General features: G+C 38.2%; 1 protein-coding gene across 3 annotated transcripts in view; it reads left to right on the top strand.

Annotated features, from left to right (window-relative positions):
- Window positions 1-18,778, top strand: part of NRG3 (neuregulin 3) — a 944,800-nt gene that overhangs the window by 845,913 nt on the left and 80,109 nt on the right. For all 3 annotated transcript variants that reach the window (XM_088463066.1, XM_088463067.1, XM_088463065.1), the window contains one exon: window positions 5,471-5,573. In XM_088463066.1, the coding sequence (XP_088319192.1) occupies window positions 5,471-5,573 (103 nt within the window). The remainder of the gene's footprint in view (window positions 1-5,470; window positions 5,574-18,778) is intronic.

Below are 18,778 nucleotides of genomic sequence, written 5' to 3'. Positions count from 1 at the left end.
AATTAATTGTACATAGCTGACCTGAGTCAGGGGTTATAAAGCCCCAAGGTATATCAACTGTTGGTACACCCCCTTTAATAAATAAACTTAACAAACAACTTAACAAATGAAGACTTATCAAAGTTAATAACAACACAGAAAACTGAAGCTGTCATCTAACTAATATAATAATAAATCCCACAAAATAGCCATTCTCTTTGCCACCAAACAAAAAACATGATGACTAAAAAGGGATTGCTGAGAAGGACTTTCAAGAATGCAAGAGGAAGTATTACAATTCAGCAGTCCCTAACAAAACCTAAGAAACCTACCTCTCTCACACTATTGGTTCCCTCAGAACTATTATAGAGAATGAAATTGCCATAAACAAATCTTAAAGTGGCCACTCTTAACTCAACCTCAGGGTTTAAAATGCTCTCATACTTACGGTCAGCTTCACTTTAACATGACTTTCATTGGCCAATTTTACCCAACTCAAAACACTCATAAAAGTAACATGAGAAAGTTTGTTTTGTTTCATTGTGTTCCTAACAAAAAAGATAAGGCACCACATTCATCTGAGATTGCTCATGATCCAGTTTCATGCATTTTGTTTACATTTGGCTTCTCAGGAACCAATTTACTGCTTACCAACATTTGTGAATGAGCACTACCTAAATTAGGTTTGTGCATACTGTTTTTCAATATCACCTTACTTTGATTACAACTACAGAACCGAAGGCAGAATGATGAAACAGATATAATAGACATTCATTTATTATCTATTTTGCTCGCTAAGTGTGTGTGTGAATGTGTGTATATATATATATATATATATATATATATATACATATATTGTGACAAGAATCACGTAGACTGGGTAAAATCCATCAGTAGCTTTATTGCTCACCACAGGCAGGTATACAGGATATGGCAGTTTAACAGGAAAGATGTTACACAAAGTCTTCCAAACAGCAATATTTTCTTCAGTGAGCACACAGGTCCAGGACCCCTAACACTAGTCACCCCGGGCCTATAACCCGGGTGACTATCTCACCATCAGGATCAGTTTCCCCAGTGTCTCTGCAGTTCTTAAACCAGCTCACACATGTGTCTGTAATGAGCTGCCTTTCCAGACTCTGATTGAGGCAACACCTGAACTGGACATTTCACATTCCATACCTTTGCTCTGCTGAAACCAGGGATATCTGGATATTCATGTGGAATTATGCTGACCCTGTCACTATATATATATATATATATATATATATATATATATATATATATAATGTTGAAAGAAATGGGCACTGCAAGGATCAACATTTAGATTAGGGTGTCATGATACAAAAATATAAACACAGAGAAACTGGCACTGGAATGCTGAAATATACAGGTCGTAAGTGTGGCACTCCACGCAATGAAAATGCAAGAAATGGCTTGTAGAAATTGATTAACGTTTCAATGCATCAGCATTTTCATCAGAACAAAGTGACAGTGCAAAAAACATACCTTATATACACAGTCATAATCACCCAGTGATGTTCAGCATGCTCGCTCAGGCATGTCTGCACGACTGAACTCCGGCGCCTCCCTAGTGACGTCATCACGTTCCTACATATGTGACACAACACCATGCCCATAGTAACAATAATAACAATATAAACAAACTGACAGACATGGACATAAGTAACTACAAAACACATAATGAAATACTGTTCCCAATCTATAGTATGTTGCACTCAGCAACCATCATGCCAGGTAATATGACACTACATAGATACAAAATCACATAGCCATATCGGCACACTCAATCCCAGTTTAACCTACTTAACATGTGCAGAGCTACATATATGGGTAGAGGTCATAGGACATCAATATTATACTCTCACATATATCTGTTGCACCAATCCTACAAAAATGAGCCCAAGCCAAGTTGCTTATTATGCCTTCTAGATGCCATAGTTCTCAGGCGGTGTATCCACCTTGCTGCATTAACAATTTACCTCTATTCCTTCCCCTGAACAGGGGGGGGAACATGGTCAATCATGCGATATTTTAGTACTGATAATGAGTGCCTAGCACTGGCAAAGTGCCTGGCAACAGGCTGATCACTTCTACCACCATTAATTGCCGTTCTAATGGCACGTCTATGCGCAGGCATGCATTCTTTAAATGCTCTCTTGGTCTTTCCAATATAGGAAAGACCGCAAGGACATATAATTTGATATATAACATATTGCGAATTGCATGTTAGTCTATGTCTGATAGTGTACCTATAACCCAAATGAGGATGATAGAAGCTATCGCCGGGAATCATGTATCTACAGGTAGTACACGTACATCTAACACATCCTAGTTTACCTCCAGACCTATTATCTGCCATGGGAACAGGGCTCGATATATCTGTTTTAACAAGGATATCCCTAAGACTACGTCCACGTCTATAGCACGACATGATACGCCTGCCTTTTAATTTCAAATCAGGGTCAGTTTGTATTATAGGCCATAGCTTTTTAGATGCTTTGTTGACATAATGACTATTACAATTAAATTGATTGACCCATGGGACACATTCAGACTTATGTGCAGGCTGACCTTGTGCCAAAATCGTTGTTCTATCAAGGTTAAGTACCCTTTGTTTGGTTTCTTCCAACTCTATGGGGTCATAACCCCTGGCAATGAATTTTCGTATCATATCATCCATATCTACTTCCACCAATTGGGGGTCAGATGTAATATGTTTTATTCTCATCAGTTGGGAATGCAGTAGCCCCTTCACTAGCGGCCTAGGGTGGCAACTATCGTATCTAAGTAGATTGTTTTTGTCAGTTGTCTTTTGATACAATTGAGTTGATATTCTGCCTAGTTTAATTGAGATATTTACATCTAGGAAGTTGACATACTCGTTACTGATGTTATACGTAAACTTCACTGGGCTATCACTAATGTTATGGGACTCAATATGATCAAAAAGATCCTGCTTGGGTCCCAACCAGAATAACAACAAGTTGTCAATGTAGCGTACATAAAAAGCAATCCTATTCGCAATGATTGGATGCTTAAAAAATAATTCATTCTCTACAGCGAACATATACAGATTCGCATACGATGGGGCCACACTGGACCCCATCACACACCCAATCCTTTGCAAATAATACTTGTTATCATAGAAGAAAAAGTTGTCTGTCAGGATCAAATTCAACAATTCAATAACCACATCTATTTTTGGTCCTTGGTATAATGGGTAGTTCATCAGGTACTGTCTACTGGCTGCAAGCACCTCCCCATGAAGGATAATGGTGTACAGGCTCCCCACATCCAGACTACATAGCCAAATCTCTTCATTATATACAGGGAGTTCAATCAATTTCCTAAGTAGAGTTGACGTATCCAAGAGATAAAGTGGATGGCTCCGTATGTATGGTTGCATCAATGAATCAAGATATACAGCTGTAGGCTGCAACAAAGATCCCCTTGCACATGTTAAGTAGGTTAAACTGGGATTGAGTGTACTGATATGGCTATGTGATTTTGTATCTATGTAGTGTCAGTTTACTTGGCATGATGGTTGCTGAGTGCAACATACTATAGATTGGGAACAGTATTTCTTTATGTGTTTTGTAGTTACTTATGTTCATGTCTGTCAGTTTGTTTATATTGTAATTATTGTTACTATGGGTATGGTGTTGTGTCACATATGTAGCAACGTGATGACGTCACTAGGGAGGTGCAGGAGTTCGAGCGTGCAGTCATGCCTGAGCGAGCATGCTGAACATCACTGGGTGATTATGCTTGTGTATATAAGGTATGTTTTTTGCACTGTCACTTTGTTGAATGAAATGTGATGAAAATGCTGATGCATTGAAACATTAATCAATTTCTACAAGTCGTTTCATATATATATATATATATATATATATATATATATATATATATATATATATATATATATACACTAGCTGGAGTACTCGGTGTTGCCCAGGATTTTAAGAATGTTTGTTTACACATTTTCCTCCAAGAAACCTGTCCTTAGGCAGGCCTCACAAAAAGTGTGACAAAACTTCCCCATCAACAGTCCTAAGGTCATCGAAGGAAGTAGGATCTGTAGCCGTGTAAAGCAAACTTCGGAGATAGAAGCATTCAAAATGTGTCAGATGTACAGTGTAAACACAGCCAAGAGCTTCTGTTGCTTTAATACCAGGATGATCATCTACAGCGACTCCCTGTTTTCTGCGCGTAAAAACTTTTCCAGAAGCATTCCATGTGTAATATTTTGGCAGCTCACAATACAGCAGGGTCCTTGCAAAGTCATCATTTTGGCACAGTTCGAAGAAAGAAGTCAATGTTGTTGCATAATTTAGTATATTCAGACAGCTGAGAATGCTGGGAAAGCCTGCTAAAGCTCTCTTCAATAATAAATATTAAGATCATGACAAAACATGACAACACAAAACGCTCGCTCCGAGGCCCTACCCATATGCCGTGAGGCCCCACAATGAGCGTACAGCCAAAATTGTGTTTTTTAATTAATAAAAAATTAACAGTAATTAATTTAAATTTACATTTTTTAGTTGCCTCGTGTGTGTTTTAATACGCTCGTATGTAAAATTTCACGATCTTAGCTTTTAAGCTGTGGATTTGTATAGAAAGACAGAAGGACAGAAATAGTATAAATAGTAGAGATAAGAAAGTTCTTAAATATCATCACTGGAGGCAGCAGACAGCAGTACTGAGTGCAAGGCCCCACAATAAGCGTCCAGCAAAAACTGTGTTTTTTAATTAGTTAAAAATTAACAGTAATTGATTTTGAGTTCAAATTTTTTTAGTTGCCTCGGCCATATTTTACTACACTCGTTTGTAAAATTTCACAATCTTGGCTTGTAAACTAGATTTGTATAGAAAGACAGAAGGACAGAAGTACAGAAGGACACATTTTTTCTTTTATATAGTGTGTGTATATATATATATATATATATCAACATAGTTACTTTGCAGAAAAAAAGGTTGATGCACTGACATAATATTATGTTAGCTGAAATAATCATGTATTGAGGGTCATATACTCACTGCATGTACTAAACTATATCACATGTGATGTTAGATGTCACAGTGACTGGTGTTATCTTTATTATCTCCATTATGTGTATTTTATTTATGCATTATATTTGAATATGCTGTAAATGTGCTTTTATTCTAGTGGTTTGTGGAATGACTCATAGTCATTGTTCATTCTTGTAGCATTTCAATGCAATATCAAAATTATTAAAGTAAGTAGGATGCAAGCACATATGTATTCTAAAAGGCAAACAAAGCCTGCTTTTAAAAAGTCAAAACTGCAGCTTTGCAAGTCATAGATATGGAAATGAGTGACTATTACCGCATTTCTTCTTGAGTGTAACATGTTCATGGAATTCCAGGATGTAAACCCACTTTGATGTGCTTATTGTAAAATAATACACCTTTTTGAAATTGAATGTGTTTTTCCTTGCAGAGAGTGAGGAGGTGTACCAACAGCAGATCTTATCAATCTCCTGCATCATCTTTGCCATTGTAGCTGTGGGCTTGATTTGTGCAGCCTTCTACTGCAGGACAAAGTAAGATGTGCTATTTCCTTTTTGTTTGCAATATTTTCAATAGTTAAACACTATGTTTGTATGCAGAAAATTGTTTTATTAATAATACACATTTAATAGGACTAATACTGTATACTAAGATAGATGCAAATGTGCAATAATCGAAAGAGATCAAGCTACACTAAGCTTGTATTGGCCTGATATATATCTTACCGATTAAATCTATTTACTGATACAGCAGGTTCCCATGGGATACAATATATTGTACTTAAACACTCTTTTGGATCACCACGTTATAAAAATAGTTATTGCAAATGTATAAAAATAGTTAAAACAAATGTGATGCTTATATTATCATCTTCAGTGCTAAGTACACATGGCACGCATGCTCATCTTATACCTCAATAGTGATAAGGATAAGTCACACTTGTCCTCAGCACTGTAGGAGTACAAATTGAGAAAAACTTCACTAAAAGAGCTGGAACGTTCTATTGACCAGATCTTACCCCAATCTGCCTAAAGTAAACTCATCTGACCCTCATTTGATGCAAAAGATTGTCTTCTTTTGACAATGGTATACCTTGTGTTGCTAGCATATAATTCCTATACATTTTATGTATAACGTTCAACCTTGTAAAAAAATACATCATCATTTTCAAGTGGAGAGTTTATTATGAAAACTTTATGTGTAGAATTCAGATTTTTGCTGATTTGTATATGTGGATTGATGTTAAACTAAGCATTACAACATATTACTTGATGGTGTTAAAAAAAAGGAAAAAAAAAACATGCAAAAATTTGCTTTTTGTTGACTGTTATGCAATTTTCAATAAAAAAAACTCTTTTTTTTGGATAAAGGGGTACATTTTAGTTGCAGTGTCAGGAGAAATAGGCCCACAATTGCTATTTAAACTTCAATGATTTCTGATTAATAATAAGATAATTTTTGTGGATACTGCATAAAAAAATAGTGATATTGATGTTCAAATGTGATCAGCCCAAAAAGTGACAAATAGGCTCAGCACAGAGGGGAGAAAACCTCAGACGTGCAGAGGTTTATAGTTCTTACTTTAACAATTATGTACGTCACCAAACTCATAAAAATATCATAACATTTTTGACAAGCGAAATATGCAATGTTATTCTAATCATCACTTCTAGATTAGAGACAATATTTGACATGCAATTGTTGGCAATTATTTTATTGTGATATTTAGTTTCCTGGTATAAGATTGGTTCCATGTATTTTTGTATTGCTCTTTCACTCCTTTTTTATAGTATGGCAGGCCAGACGAACTAAAGTTTATTAGGCAAAATCCAGATGCAGCAAACTAATCAAATTATTTCCATAGAATTCTATATATGCAGATAAGCAATAACATTATTTTTATGGAGAACTACTGTTCAATTCAATCTACAGAAATGCTTTTCATTGTTTGTAATATTTTAACTAATCTATATATTAATATATATATATATATATATATATATAGCGCAGGAAGAAATGGCAGCACTCGGCGACTGATGATAAAATTCACAGAAATTTTATTCCATAATCCAACGTTTCGGGCCAACGCCCTTCGTCTGGGATACAAACACCACAAGTGCGTACAAACAAATATATACACATGTAATCATCATTACCTCACTCAGGTGCTTCCGTTCGCCGGCGTCCGCCCAACACCATCTCACATGCCGCGCACTCATCAGGATCTGTCGCAGCCTGTGGGACGTCACATCAGCCCCACACAGCATGCGTCTATCACAGAGAGACGCAGCCTGTCTGACGTCATAGGGATGAGACCACAGCAATACCTAGTCACCTGAGTAAGAATCGTTGCCATAGCAACTATACAAAACATATTACGATATCCATTAAGATAGTGAATGCATGAATCGTTTCAATCATTAAATCGCTTATCTGTTTCTCCATATTTAATATATTCCTAATATGCCTAAGGAATATTTCAATATGTAATACATTACAATACATAATACAAGATGTGCATCAAAAAGTATACTGTTTATGAACATTCTACAAAAAGCATTGTAAGCCAAGGGATTCATTTAACCCCTTGGGTGCCAGTGTATCTAATTTATAAATCCTTCGGCACTCAGCCTGCAGTAATCTATTTCCCCCTCGAATACTTTGAGGAATATGTTCAATTATTCTGAATCTCAAGTCAGCCACTCCATGCCTAGAGGCAATCCAATGTTTAGCTATGGGTTGCTCACTAGAGCCTGTATTCAAACCAATCCGTATGGCCGAGCGATGCAAGGCCATACGTTCTTTGATCTGACGTTCCGTCTTGCCCACGTAGCAAAGGCCACATGGGCAAGACAACAGATATATCACAAACATAGTACTACACGTAACAGGTGAAGTAATCCAAAACTTTTTACCTGTATAGGGATGATGGAAAGTATCCCCCAAAATCACTGATCGACAGGTAATACACCCCAAACATCGATGGTACCCATTTTTTTGGGATAAAAAATGTACTGGTTTTTTATTTCCCCTTTCTTTAATTTTAGCCACATCTAATTTGACCAACCGGTCCTTTAGGTTTCTGGGCCTAGTAAAACAAGGCATAACCCTAGTGTTCCTTAAAGACGGTAATTCATCATCAGTATTCAAAACAGGCCAAAGTTCTTTCACAATCTTAGTGGTCGCAGTACTGCTAGTATTAAACCGGTTAACCCATGGTACAACCTTCAAGTCTGTTCCTTGGGCATGACCAGACTTGAAGGTGGCATCTCTGGGCATTCTCATAACTTCATGTTTTAATTTAGATAGTGCCCCCCTGTCATAGCCACGAGCCACAAATTTATTAACCATGGCCTCCATTTGTTTTTCCACTTGAATAGGATCACTAGTAATACGTCTAACTCTCAACAATTGGGAGTAAGGTAATCCTCGACATAATGGCAGGGGATGGAAACTATCGTGACGTAAAATCGAATTTCTATCGGTCTCCTTCACAAAAAGATCAGTATTCAATATACCTTGATTTAATGAGATATTTACATCCAAAAAATTTATATTATTACGATCAATAGTGTAGGTAAATTGTATCTCGTGATTCGACCAATTATGGTCATCCAAGAGGCCTCGAAGTTCCTCTTCTGGACCTGACCATAAGATAATCAAATCATCGATAAATCTGCAGTACAGAATCAATTTGTTAGAGATGTCAGAAATACCTCCAAAGAGCTTCTGCTCCACCATGTACACATATGTATTAGCGTACGATGGGGCCACATTGGACCCCATCGCACATCCGAGCTTCTGCAAGAAAAATTGGTTATCATATATAAAATAATTTCTTGTTAACACCATCTCTAACAATTTCAGAAATAAGCTTACAGGGGGCCCAGTGTAAAGAGGGTTATCACTAATCAATAATTCCACTGCCTTAAGACCGTCTGTGTGCGGAATGCAGGTATATAAACCTACAACATCCGCACTGCATAGTAAAGTATTAGGGGGTATCTCGTTTAAATTATTTAACTTGATAAGTAAGGAGGTGGTATCTCTCAAATAAGAGGGTATATTCTGTATACATCTATTAAGATAGCTATCCAACATAACAGAGATGGGTTGATAAAGGGATCCCCTGGCTGAGATAATAGGTCGGCCAGGGTTTGGTAAGGTGTAAATTAAAGGTACAATCGGATAGTCAACTTTCAAAACCGATATCATCTCCTCTGTGATCATACCTTCATTTAATGCAGTGGCTAAAATATTGTCTAACTCCCTTTTGTAAATTATAGTAGGGTCACATGACAAAATTTCATAGGTATTCTCATCACTTAATTGTCGGAGACATTCTCTATCATACGACTCCAAATCCAGTATTACAGTGGCACCACCCTTATCGGCACCACAAATTACCACATCAGATCTTTTTTCTAATTACAACAAAGCTTGAAATTCATCCTTAGAAAGATTATTCGCATATTGTGGACTAGCAGGTAATTGTTCAACCTGAAAATCCACAAGTCTAGAAAAAGTTTTAATTGATGAATTACTAGATACTGGATCAAATCTCGATCTTGGTTTAAATTTATTTAGGGATTCAGGAAGAGTATTGGAACAAGAGTCCTGCATTTTCTGTTGTTTTCCAAAGTAGTCTTGCAATCGTAGTTTGCGATTTAATCTGAAGGTGTCCACCTTCCACTGAAATCCATCAAATTTGCTGGTAGGTATAAATTAAAGCCCTTTGGAGAGCACCTTCAATTCCAATGGTGTAAATGTAGCAGAGGAGATATTAATAACTGAGTTTATCTTTTGCGGGGTGGTTTCCGCGTTAATTTTTTGCCTGGTATTTTGTCCGCCCCGGCGTGTCGGTCTCCATCTGGATTGTTGACAGCAGCACGAGTGGCCACCCCTAAAGGGTGTTGGTGGCTAAGACCAGAGGAGGAGGGCAAACTATCAGCTTCACTATCTGATGTAGATGAACTGCCCTGGTATGTAGAAACCCAACGATTTCTATATGGTTTCCGCATTGGATAATTACCCCTGTTGGTGTTATTTAACCAAGAGTATACCCTCTGTTGTTGATAGTCCAATTGGACTTTTTGAAGTTTATCCCTCTTATATTTTATTAATTCATTTTTGTATTGTTCCACCTGAACTTGAAGCTTGTCTAACCAATTATTGCCAATATCCTGTATTAGCTTCGGTTTCTGATCACTCTCAAATTTAATAATTTTTTCTTTTGTATCTCCAAGTTCCTTGGTTGATTCTTCTATAACAAGGAGGATCAAGTCCATCGAACATTTGGTGAGGATTCCTACCCATTTCCGGCAGAATGGGAGACTGTATCTGCCTATCGTCGGCATATTTTTTATCCTAAAACCTCTAGGGATCTGTTTAGCTTTATGGTAATCAGATAATGTCATGCCATGAAAAAAATAATCCAATTCTCTTTTCTTTAAGCTGAGCCATTCCTTGTATAAGTCGTCGCATGGGGTCTGATAACCTGCATCCACAAATTTATCCTTATATAATATGGCATCTGCTTCTGCTTCAGAAAAGCTAAATATATATATATATATATATATATATATATAGAGAGAGAGAGAGAGAGAGAGAGAGAGAGAGATAATCGGGGGGCAATCAGCGGGACTTGCACAACTTTAGAAAAAATTAACCAGACGGAGCCGGTGTCTCTGACGACTTTTCAGCAAACAAATGCTTTTATCAAGACATGATAGGTATATATATATATATATATATATATATATATATATATATATATATACTGTCTGTGTTAAATTAAGTAAGCAGGGTCACACATAATAAGTTGCAGGTAAATTAATTAGTGAAAAGTCATCTAGGTAAAACCATGTATAAATCCAAATCATTTTTATATGCTTGCTTCTTTTTTATATGAAGTTATCCAGTACACCTCACACACACAAAACTAAAATATTAAAGAATATTAACTTTTGCATAATAATGAGATTGCAAATGCTTTTAGAACCTCATTTCACCTAAAATATAAAATGTCAACATTGATGTAAGTATAAATTAAATTTACAGCATTAGTGATACTCTTTACTATTTGCATTATTTCTAAATTGCTTGAGAATTAATTATGGAGTTGCTAACTATTTTCCTTGAGGGATTGATTTGCCAAGGTCTTGATCTCAGTTTGCTGATTTCTTCTTGACTTCTGAAATCCAATTTGTGCATATGCTGAATATTTAAATAATATAGATATTAACAGATCAAAGGGTTTGAAATTTGTCTGTCTGGACAATTCAAGCTTCAATTTTTTTTATAAATAATCTAATATGTTCACCCTTGGGCATATTCTTGAAAGCTAACCAAGCATGTATGTTACTGGTAGTTTCATAACTTTATCCTTTATAACTTAAGGTCAATTTAGTTTTGTTTGTTTTTGCTATTGTTGTCTCAAAATGTAGAATTGGAATAAAGGTAAAGCAAACAAGAACATTTTATAGGCCTAGTCAAGACTAAAACATATTGACTTCATACAATAAGACTATACATAATATATAAGGTGTATGAGATATGCTTTTGCCTGAGGTGGCAAAAATGTTACCTTTATTTTAAATATTAGTGTTCTTTTGGAACATACAGTATATGTGTGCTCACTCAATTAATTATTAAGTTTGTAATACATCTTATTTTATAATGTATATTTGGAATGTTTTTTTTTGTTTCCCAGAGAAATTCTTATGTCTATTAGTTCATTGTCAATACAATAAATCACAATACTCACATTGCATTTCCAGCACTTAGGTTTATTTAATGTAAATAATACATTGCCAGTTTATTAATCTTGTCTCCTTGAACCAGCACTCTGGATCCTGTTGTTACATAGCTGCCTTACTATTTTTTGACCCTCTGACTTTTGATAATTACTATCTGGCTATGACTCTTGACTTTGGGATGACTATCACCTTTGGCTTTAACCCTATGTTATCCAGATTATTTCCTTCTCTGGCTCTGGATCCCTGAATAGTTTATGTTCTTTGCATAGACTCATTCTCTGTCCTTTAATCTACAGTAATTCCTTTTTTAGTAGAGACTATTCTGCTACTAGAATCTGACAACCCAAATATTTGCTAATATAAATTCTAAAGACTTGTCAGGTTTCGTTGGTAGTAAACATTCTGTAGGTGTAAGTATCTTGCAATTTGTGTTAATTTAAATAATATAACAGAGGAAAACGCAGATAAACTTGGTGCAAGATAAATTGAATAAACTTCTGCCATCTAGTTTTGGTCCTTTTCATTCAGGGCCTCCCCAAGGTGTCATCAGTGGGATCCCCTTTTTGGAATCGGTATGTAATACCACCAGCCGCATGGCCAGCAGTTCGAATCCTGGCAGCGTCAGGCCGACAGAGGAAGAGATCCCGGCAGCGGCAGCTGGACAGCGCTGGAAATCCTGATCGTCCCCAGGTAAGTACTAACTAACCTAACCTACCCCCCTAACCCTAACCCTCCCTTAGTGGTGCCTAACCCTAACCTTCCCCCCCAAGTGCCTAACCCTAATCCCCCTCTAAGTGCCTAAACCGAACCCCCCCCTTCCCCGCTGCCTAAACCTAAGTCCCCTCGGGGGGGTGTCTAATCCTAACCTCCCCCTGGGGGTGCCTAACTCCAAACCCCCCCTTCCCCTAGCCTAACCCTAACCCTCCCAGGGGGGTGCCTAACCCTAAGTCCCCCCCAGGAGCCCTAAACCTAACCCTTCCCCCGCCGCAGCAGTCCGCTCGCGGCACCCGGCATCCCTTGGATCGGGATGCCGGGTGCTGGTCTCCCGACGTAGGGGTAATGACAGGCATCTAGATTTTAGATGCCTGTCATTTACCTAGCTGGGATTGAGGAGTCGCGAAGCCAGCGGCTGGTATTGTGGCCGCCGGCATCCTAAATGTATATCCCCTGTTCAAGTATTGGTAGAGCAAGAATCTCAAATAGCTATGCTGAAAAAGTTTGTCAATACCAGAAATGTATTGTTCAGCATTTATTGTGAAGCCACACATCTATTGTACAGATGCACTAAAAGGTGATGATGATTATCACCCCTTTAACTGATATACCCTAGTTTGGGCCATCATGAAAATTCTACAGCCAAAGCTACACTAACCTGACTATGACAAAGTAATAGATACATGATGGAATAAACCACATAATTTCAGAGATGGTTGGCATTAGCTTGTGTATCAATAATGAAATGAAGGACAAATTTGAAAACAGATTCTCTTGAAGAACCCAGGGGATTAATTTTTCAGGACATTACAATTGATACAGAAAAGCAATGAACACTTTGCATCAACCACCCTTTCCTCTTACTGTCCTACTCCTCATGTCATTCCAGGTCATGCTGATGCTGCCAACAAAGACGAACCAATGCAAATAAGGAGTGTCAGTGACTATTTAAGACCCAAATTGCTACCATATAAATAACCTTTGTATCAATAACTGTAGTTCAAAAAAGCCTATGACACAAATATATACATACAGTTTAAAGTAGTGTCGTAAACCTATAGTATAGGCACTTCTAGGTGCATTTATATAGCAGTGTTCATTTCCCCCAAAATAATCAGTAAAAAAGTGAAATCCGCACTTAGCTTATGCCTTAAATACAATATACAGTACTAGTAGAAAAGTCCCATTTAAAAACTATAGGAATATCTTTAATAGATATCAATGTAAAATCAGTTTAAAAACTGCTAGCAAAATTGGAATTTTGGATGATCACGTCCAAATAGTCATATACTGTAGGACGTTATGCTGAATTGTATATCTGTTTGTCTGTATAATGTAAAATTATCAAATGCCCATAAAGCAGGGTTGTGCGATTGGTGCCACTGTGCAGGCCTATGTGGGTGGCACCGTCGCTGCCACATGGTTCCTGCATCTAGCAAGCACAGTGCCATGTTACAGCTGCAGTGCAGCTGAAGCATCCTTTGGATACTCCAGACATGCACCCTGCAGTCTTTAAAGCACCCTGGATGCTCCTGCAGTTCTGCTATTACTCCCATCGCTGAGGTCATTCTCCCTAAGCATGACCTCATAATGTCATGCGGTTGATGGACATGGACATCACAGGGCTCCTTAAAGGATGTTATTGTGCTGCCACAAAGTGCCTGATTCAAAGGTGGATGCAGGAGTGATCAGTGCTGTGTCTTCTGTAGCAGCAGATCTGAGAAAATATGTAAATTATGCTGACATCACCTTTTGAATTGGTGATTGAAAATTCACCTTTGAAGATGAAAGGTGATTCCTTAGTTTGTGCATAACATGTTTTTGTGCACATTTTAAAAATATTTTTTGAGAGATGCATTTTTCCCTTTCATATGAAATATGAACAAACTTTTCTGGTGCTGGTTGTGTATATAAATATATTATATATATATATATATATATATATATAAAGTCCAGTATAGCCCACACTCACTGCAGCAAACGTCAACCCAGAGGGGTGTACCTCAATGTAACCACATGGAGCATCCAGGGTCCATACATATATATATATAAAGAAGTAGCAAGGGCACTCACCATTATTTGCACAATAAAATCCTGTTTATTCACATACCACCAGTATCATATAGCTGTATAGTCCGATGTTTCGATCCCCATATGAGACCTTTCTCAAGGTGCATGCATAGCCATATATTAATCAAGCTATAAGGAAAGTGTAACAACAGTCACCACAGTACACCACATATATAACACACATTGGGCTATATTCAGAGGCGGCCGTACGATCTATGACCGCATGGCCGCCTCGATGTTTGTCTAGTGCGCATGCGCACGAGGGAGCCGGCTCCTTCGTGCGCATGCGTGAGACCCGCTATGACCGACAGCGCTGGTCGTAGCAGGTCTCTTTCCAAAGGGGGCGAGCTGTCGATGTTGATTGACAGCTCGCCCCGTTTGGAAGGTCGACCGGGGGGGTGGCAGCCCAAATGGAGGCGCCTGCCATTTGAGGGAGGCCCCACTGACATCACTAGTGATGTCAGTGGAGAGCTTCCAGCTCTGACAGAGCCAGAAGCTCTCCGGGGCTTACAACAAGTGAGACCCTACCCTAGGGTCTCGTCGTAAGCCCCGATGGTCGCGATGGTCTATGACCATCGCGACCATCACCCGAATGGTCGTTAGAGCTGTGGGTGTTAACCCACAGCCTAACGACCGCAACAGAGGCGGGCGGTCAGGATGCAAGTGGCTGCCCAGTTTCTGAGCGACCACTTGCATCCTCCGACCGTGTGAGACTACACATGCTGCACTGACATGCACGCCCACATGGCCACACGTGGCAACATGTGACTTTGTTGTATGATGTCACAGATGTTTACTGCCATACTATTGGTTCTCCAACATGAAGTTTGGAGTTAACTTGTGCTAGTGGGCGTGGCCATGTGGGCATGCATGTCAGTGCAGCATGTGCAGTCTCACACTGATCAATTGGCCTCCCTCCTGGTAAGCATTATGTGTATTATATATGTGGTGTACTGTGGTGACTGTTGTTACACTTTCCTTATGCCTTGATTAATATATGGCTATGGATGCACCTTGACAAAGGTCTCATATGGGGACCGAAACGTCAGACTATACAGTTATATGATACTGGTGGTATGTGAATAAACAGGATTTTATTGTGCAAATAATGGTGAGTGCCCTCGCTACTTCTTTATATATATATATATATATATATATATATATAGCATCACAACATAGGGCGGCACTCATTGCAAAAATATCACAAGATACCGGATTAAACCAACATTTCAATGTCTTTATACAAACATTTTCCTCATAAAGACATTGAAACATTGGTTTAATCCGGTATCCTGTGATATTTTTGGAATGAGTGCCGCCCTATGTTGTGATGCTGCATATCGTAACCTACCTTAAGGATTATGTGAGGAAGGCACCTGCACTTGCATAATTTATTGGATTGGAGAAGAGTGCTGCTGGAGTGAATTGTTAATATATCTATATATATATATATATATATATATATATATATATAGTGCAATGCGGACCGGCACTCTCCTTCAGTGATACATCAACTCTGGTGCCCTCAGGAAGGAAATCATGCAAACTACCGCCACAAACAAGCTGCGGCACTTGGAGATTTTGTGAAAGCAATATGTTTGTATTACATCATATTTGAAGTATCCACCAATGTTTTGGGACACAACTGTCCCTTTGTCAAGGCATACACAAAATGATAAACATAACACTAACCTTAAGTACGTGAGAAACCCACCAAGCGTGTATAAAGAAGTGCACCAGATAGCAGGAGTTTCTGTCTCCAGCGTGTCTCATGAAAGTGAATGACGTCAGACCACCATCCAGGTGTCCTAAACATGGAAACCAGGACGCGCCAAGTCGAAGCGTGATGACAAAATGATAGAAAAGATGAATCACTGTGAAGCGGCTAAACTGCCGCAGAAAGACCAACATGCATACCACAGAGCGTGAAGAATGTTACGAGAAAAGAATCAAGTATGGTGTCAGAAGCACATAGATGAATAAAAAAGTAGGCAAAGCAAGTAAATTAGCCGGATCGAAGTGAAACATACTATATGCAAACAGAATGCAGGAAGATATACATAATATATTACATTAATGGTTCTGGCATCAGCAATACAAGATCAGGTGGAACGGCCATGAAGAATCTGGAGCAGCGCTTAATGTATGAAATGTTAAAAGTGGAAAAATAAACTGAGAAAAATGAACTAGAAAAAATTAAAATGAAAAAATTAAACAACAAACTGAAAAGTATCATATGTAATAAAGAAAACCTAACGTGTTCCTAGTGTGTGAATGAAATAAAAAATCATGGATGAAGATGAACCTGAAGGTGCAGAATGGTGTTCGTGTGTTAATGGGTTAAGTGATATGTGTGTGTTGTGTGCAAGAGATGTCATGATGCTGAATTGTAAAATAGAAAATGATGTGTGTGTGATGTAAAAAGTGTAGCAAGCAAGCTAGAATATAACATCTAAGTTGTGAATGCATCAATGTTTATGTGCGTGCCAGTGGTGTGGTGAAACACATAATAAGTGAAAAACATGTGAACGAAAAAAACCACCTAGTGAAAAAATAGTGGGCTACAAAAAGGGAAAATGTGCCAGAATCATTTAAAAACATTCCACTGTATCTTCTCATTGAGTCCATGCGGGACTTATAGTGTTCAAGGTAAAAATCCATTGTGTCTCTATTTGTATCATTTTACCAGCACAATCCCTGCCTCTAAGATTCTTAGGTACATGGTTGATAAGTAAATGTTTCAGACCACTCTAGGGACATTTTCAGTAATACTGATGACGACGCAGCTCTTCAGATAAAGCAAATGAAATAGAGGACATTTACCACCTATTATTGAAACTAAAACGCAAAGAAACTGATTATCTTATGCATGGCATTTCCCTATCTGAATATTCGACCATTCGACGCTCCAATCCGGAGTTTTGTAACAAATGGGTTGGCATGGCATCCTCAACAAGTGCTGTATGGGCTTGATACTACTGGTCACAGAGGAAGCGGGACGCAAACTTAAAGATATAAGGGACAGGATAAACAGTGTGGAATTTGTACATAGAGCCACTGTACAACAAGACGCCAGTTCAGAATGGCTATCCAGATTGCATAAACAATGCGAAAATGATCGCAAAGACCTAATTAGGTTCAAAAGGAACAAGCACTGAATGGTTAAATAAGACTATGAAACCAATAGAGTCTATAGATGGCTTGTGGGGGGGGAACTGGGCCATCAAAAACCCTACAATGCCCGTGCCAAACACCACTGGCATAAACGCAAAGATAGACATCCCAGAGAGGTTATCTCTTCCAATAGTGATAGTGAATTCACATGCATTGAATCTGAGGGTTCTGGAGATAATTCAAGGGTCCTTTTAGGGACACACCTGGACACTCTAAGGGAACCAAAAGCAAAAGGGCGCCCACCCATAGGGATGGGCAAAACACGAGAATTAGGAGAAATGCCAACAAGGATAACCTCTCTAACCGTGATTTGAGTGAAACTGAGGTGAGAGTTTTGGAAAAAGGACTGTTGTTTATACCCACCAACAATTTTAATGAACTTAAATGGCAAATTAATTTGCACAAATTTGCCCGCAAGTAGCGGTTACAAGAATACTTTCAAACTCAGGATAATTCTCATAGTCCATCCCATCATCAACACTTTCTTAGCTCCAGACAGATGTCCACATTTGATCCACAGTCCTCTAATTCATCCATCAAATCTTTCATATGCCTCCTAGATGACTCCATCATCAAATATTCTGCAGCTATGATAAAAAGAAATTATAATCTATCCAGATCCGAATGGAACGCCTTAAAAGATTTAGGCTCATATTGTGACATTGTCATCAGACCCGCCAACAAGGGGGGTGGGATTGTTATTTTAAACCTTATAAGGAAGAAATTTACAATCGGCTTGCAGACATCAACACTTATTTTTATTGTCATCGGATCCTTCGGAAGAATATAAAAAAGAGGTTGATAACATTCTGGACAAAGCTGAAACTAATGGATCAATTACTAAGAAAATATGCCAAGCGCTCAAACAAGAGTTTCCAGTTGTTCCGATATTATACTTTGTTCCAAAAATTCATAAAGATGTGGCCAAACCACCAGGGAGACCCATTATCTCCACTCGCAATTCCATTTACCAACCCATTTCCATGTTTCTAGACAGCATTGTCCAACCTTTAATCACAAAA

This window comes from Taudactylus pleione, unplaced genomic scaffold, assembly GCF_031769625.1.
Source record: "Taudactylus pleione unplaced genomic scaffold, aTauple2 ptg001314l, whole genome shotgun sequence".
Taxonomy (NCBI): domain Eukaryota; kingdom Metazoa; phylum Chordata; class Amphibia; order Anura; family Myobatrachidae; genus Taudactylus; species Taudactylus pleione.
Note: the sequence above shows the minus strand (reverse complement) of the source record. Positions and strands in the feature narration are given on the sequence as shown.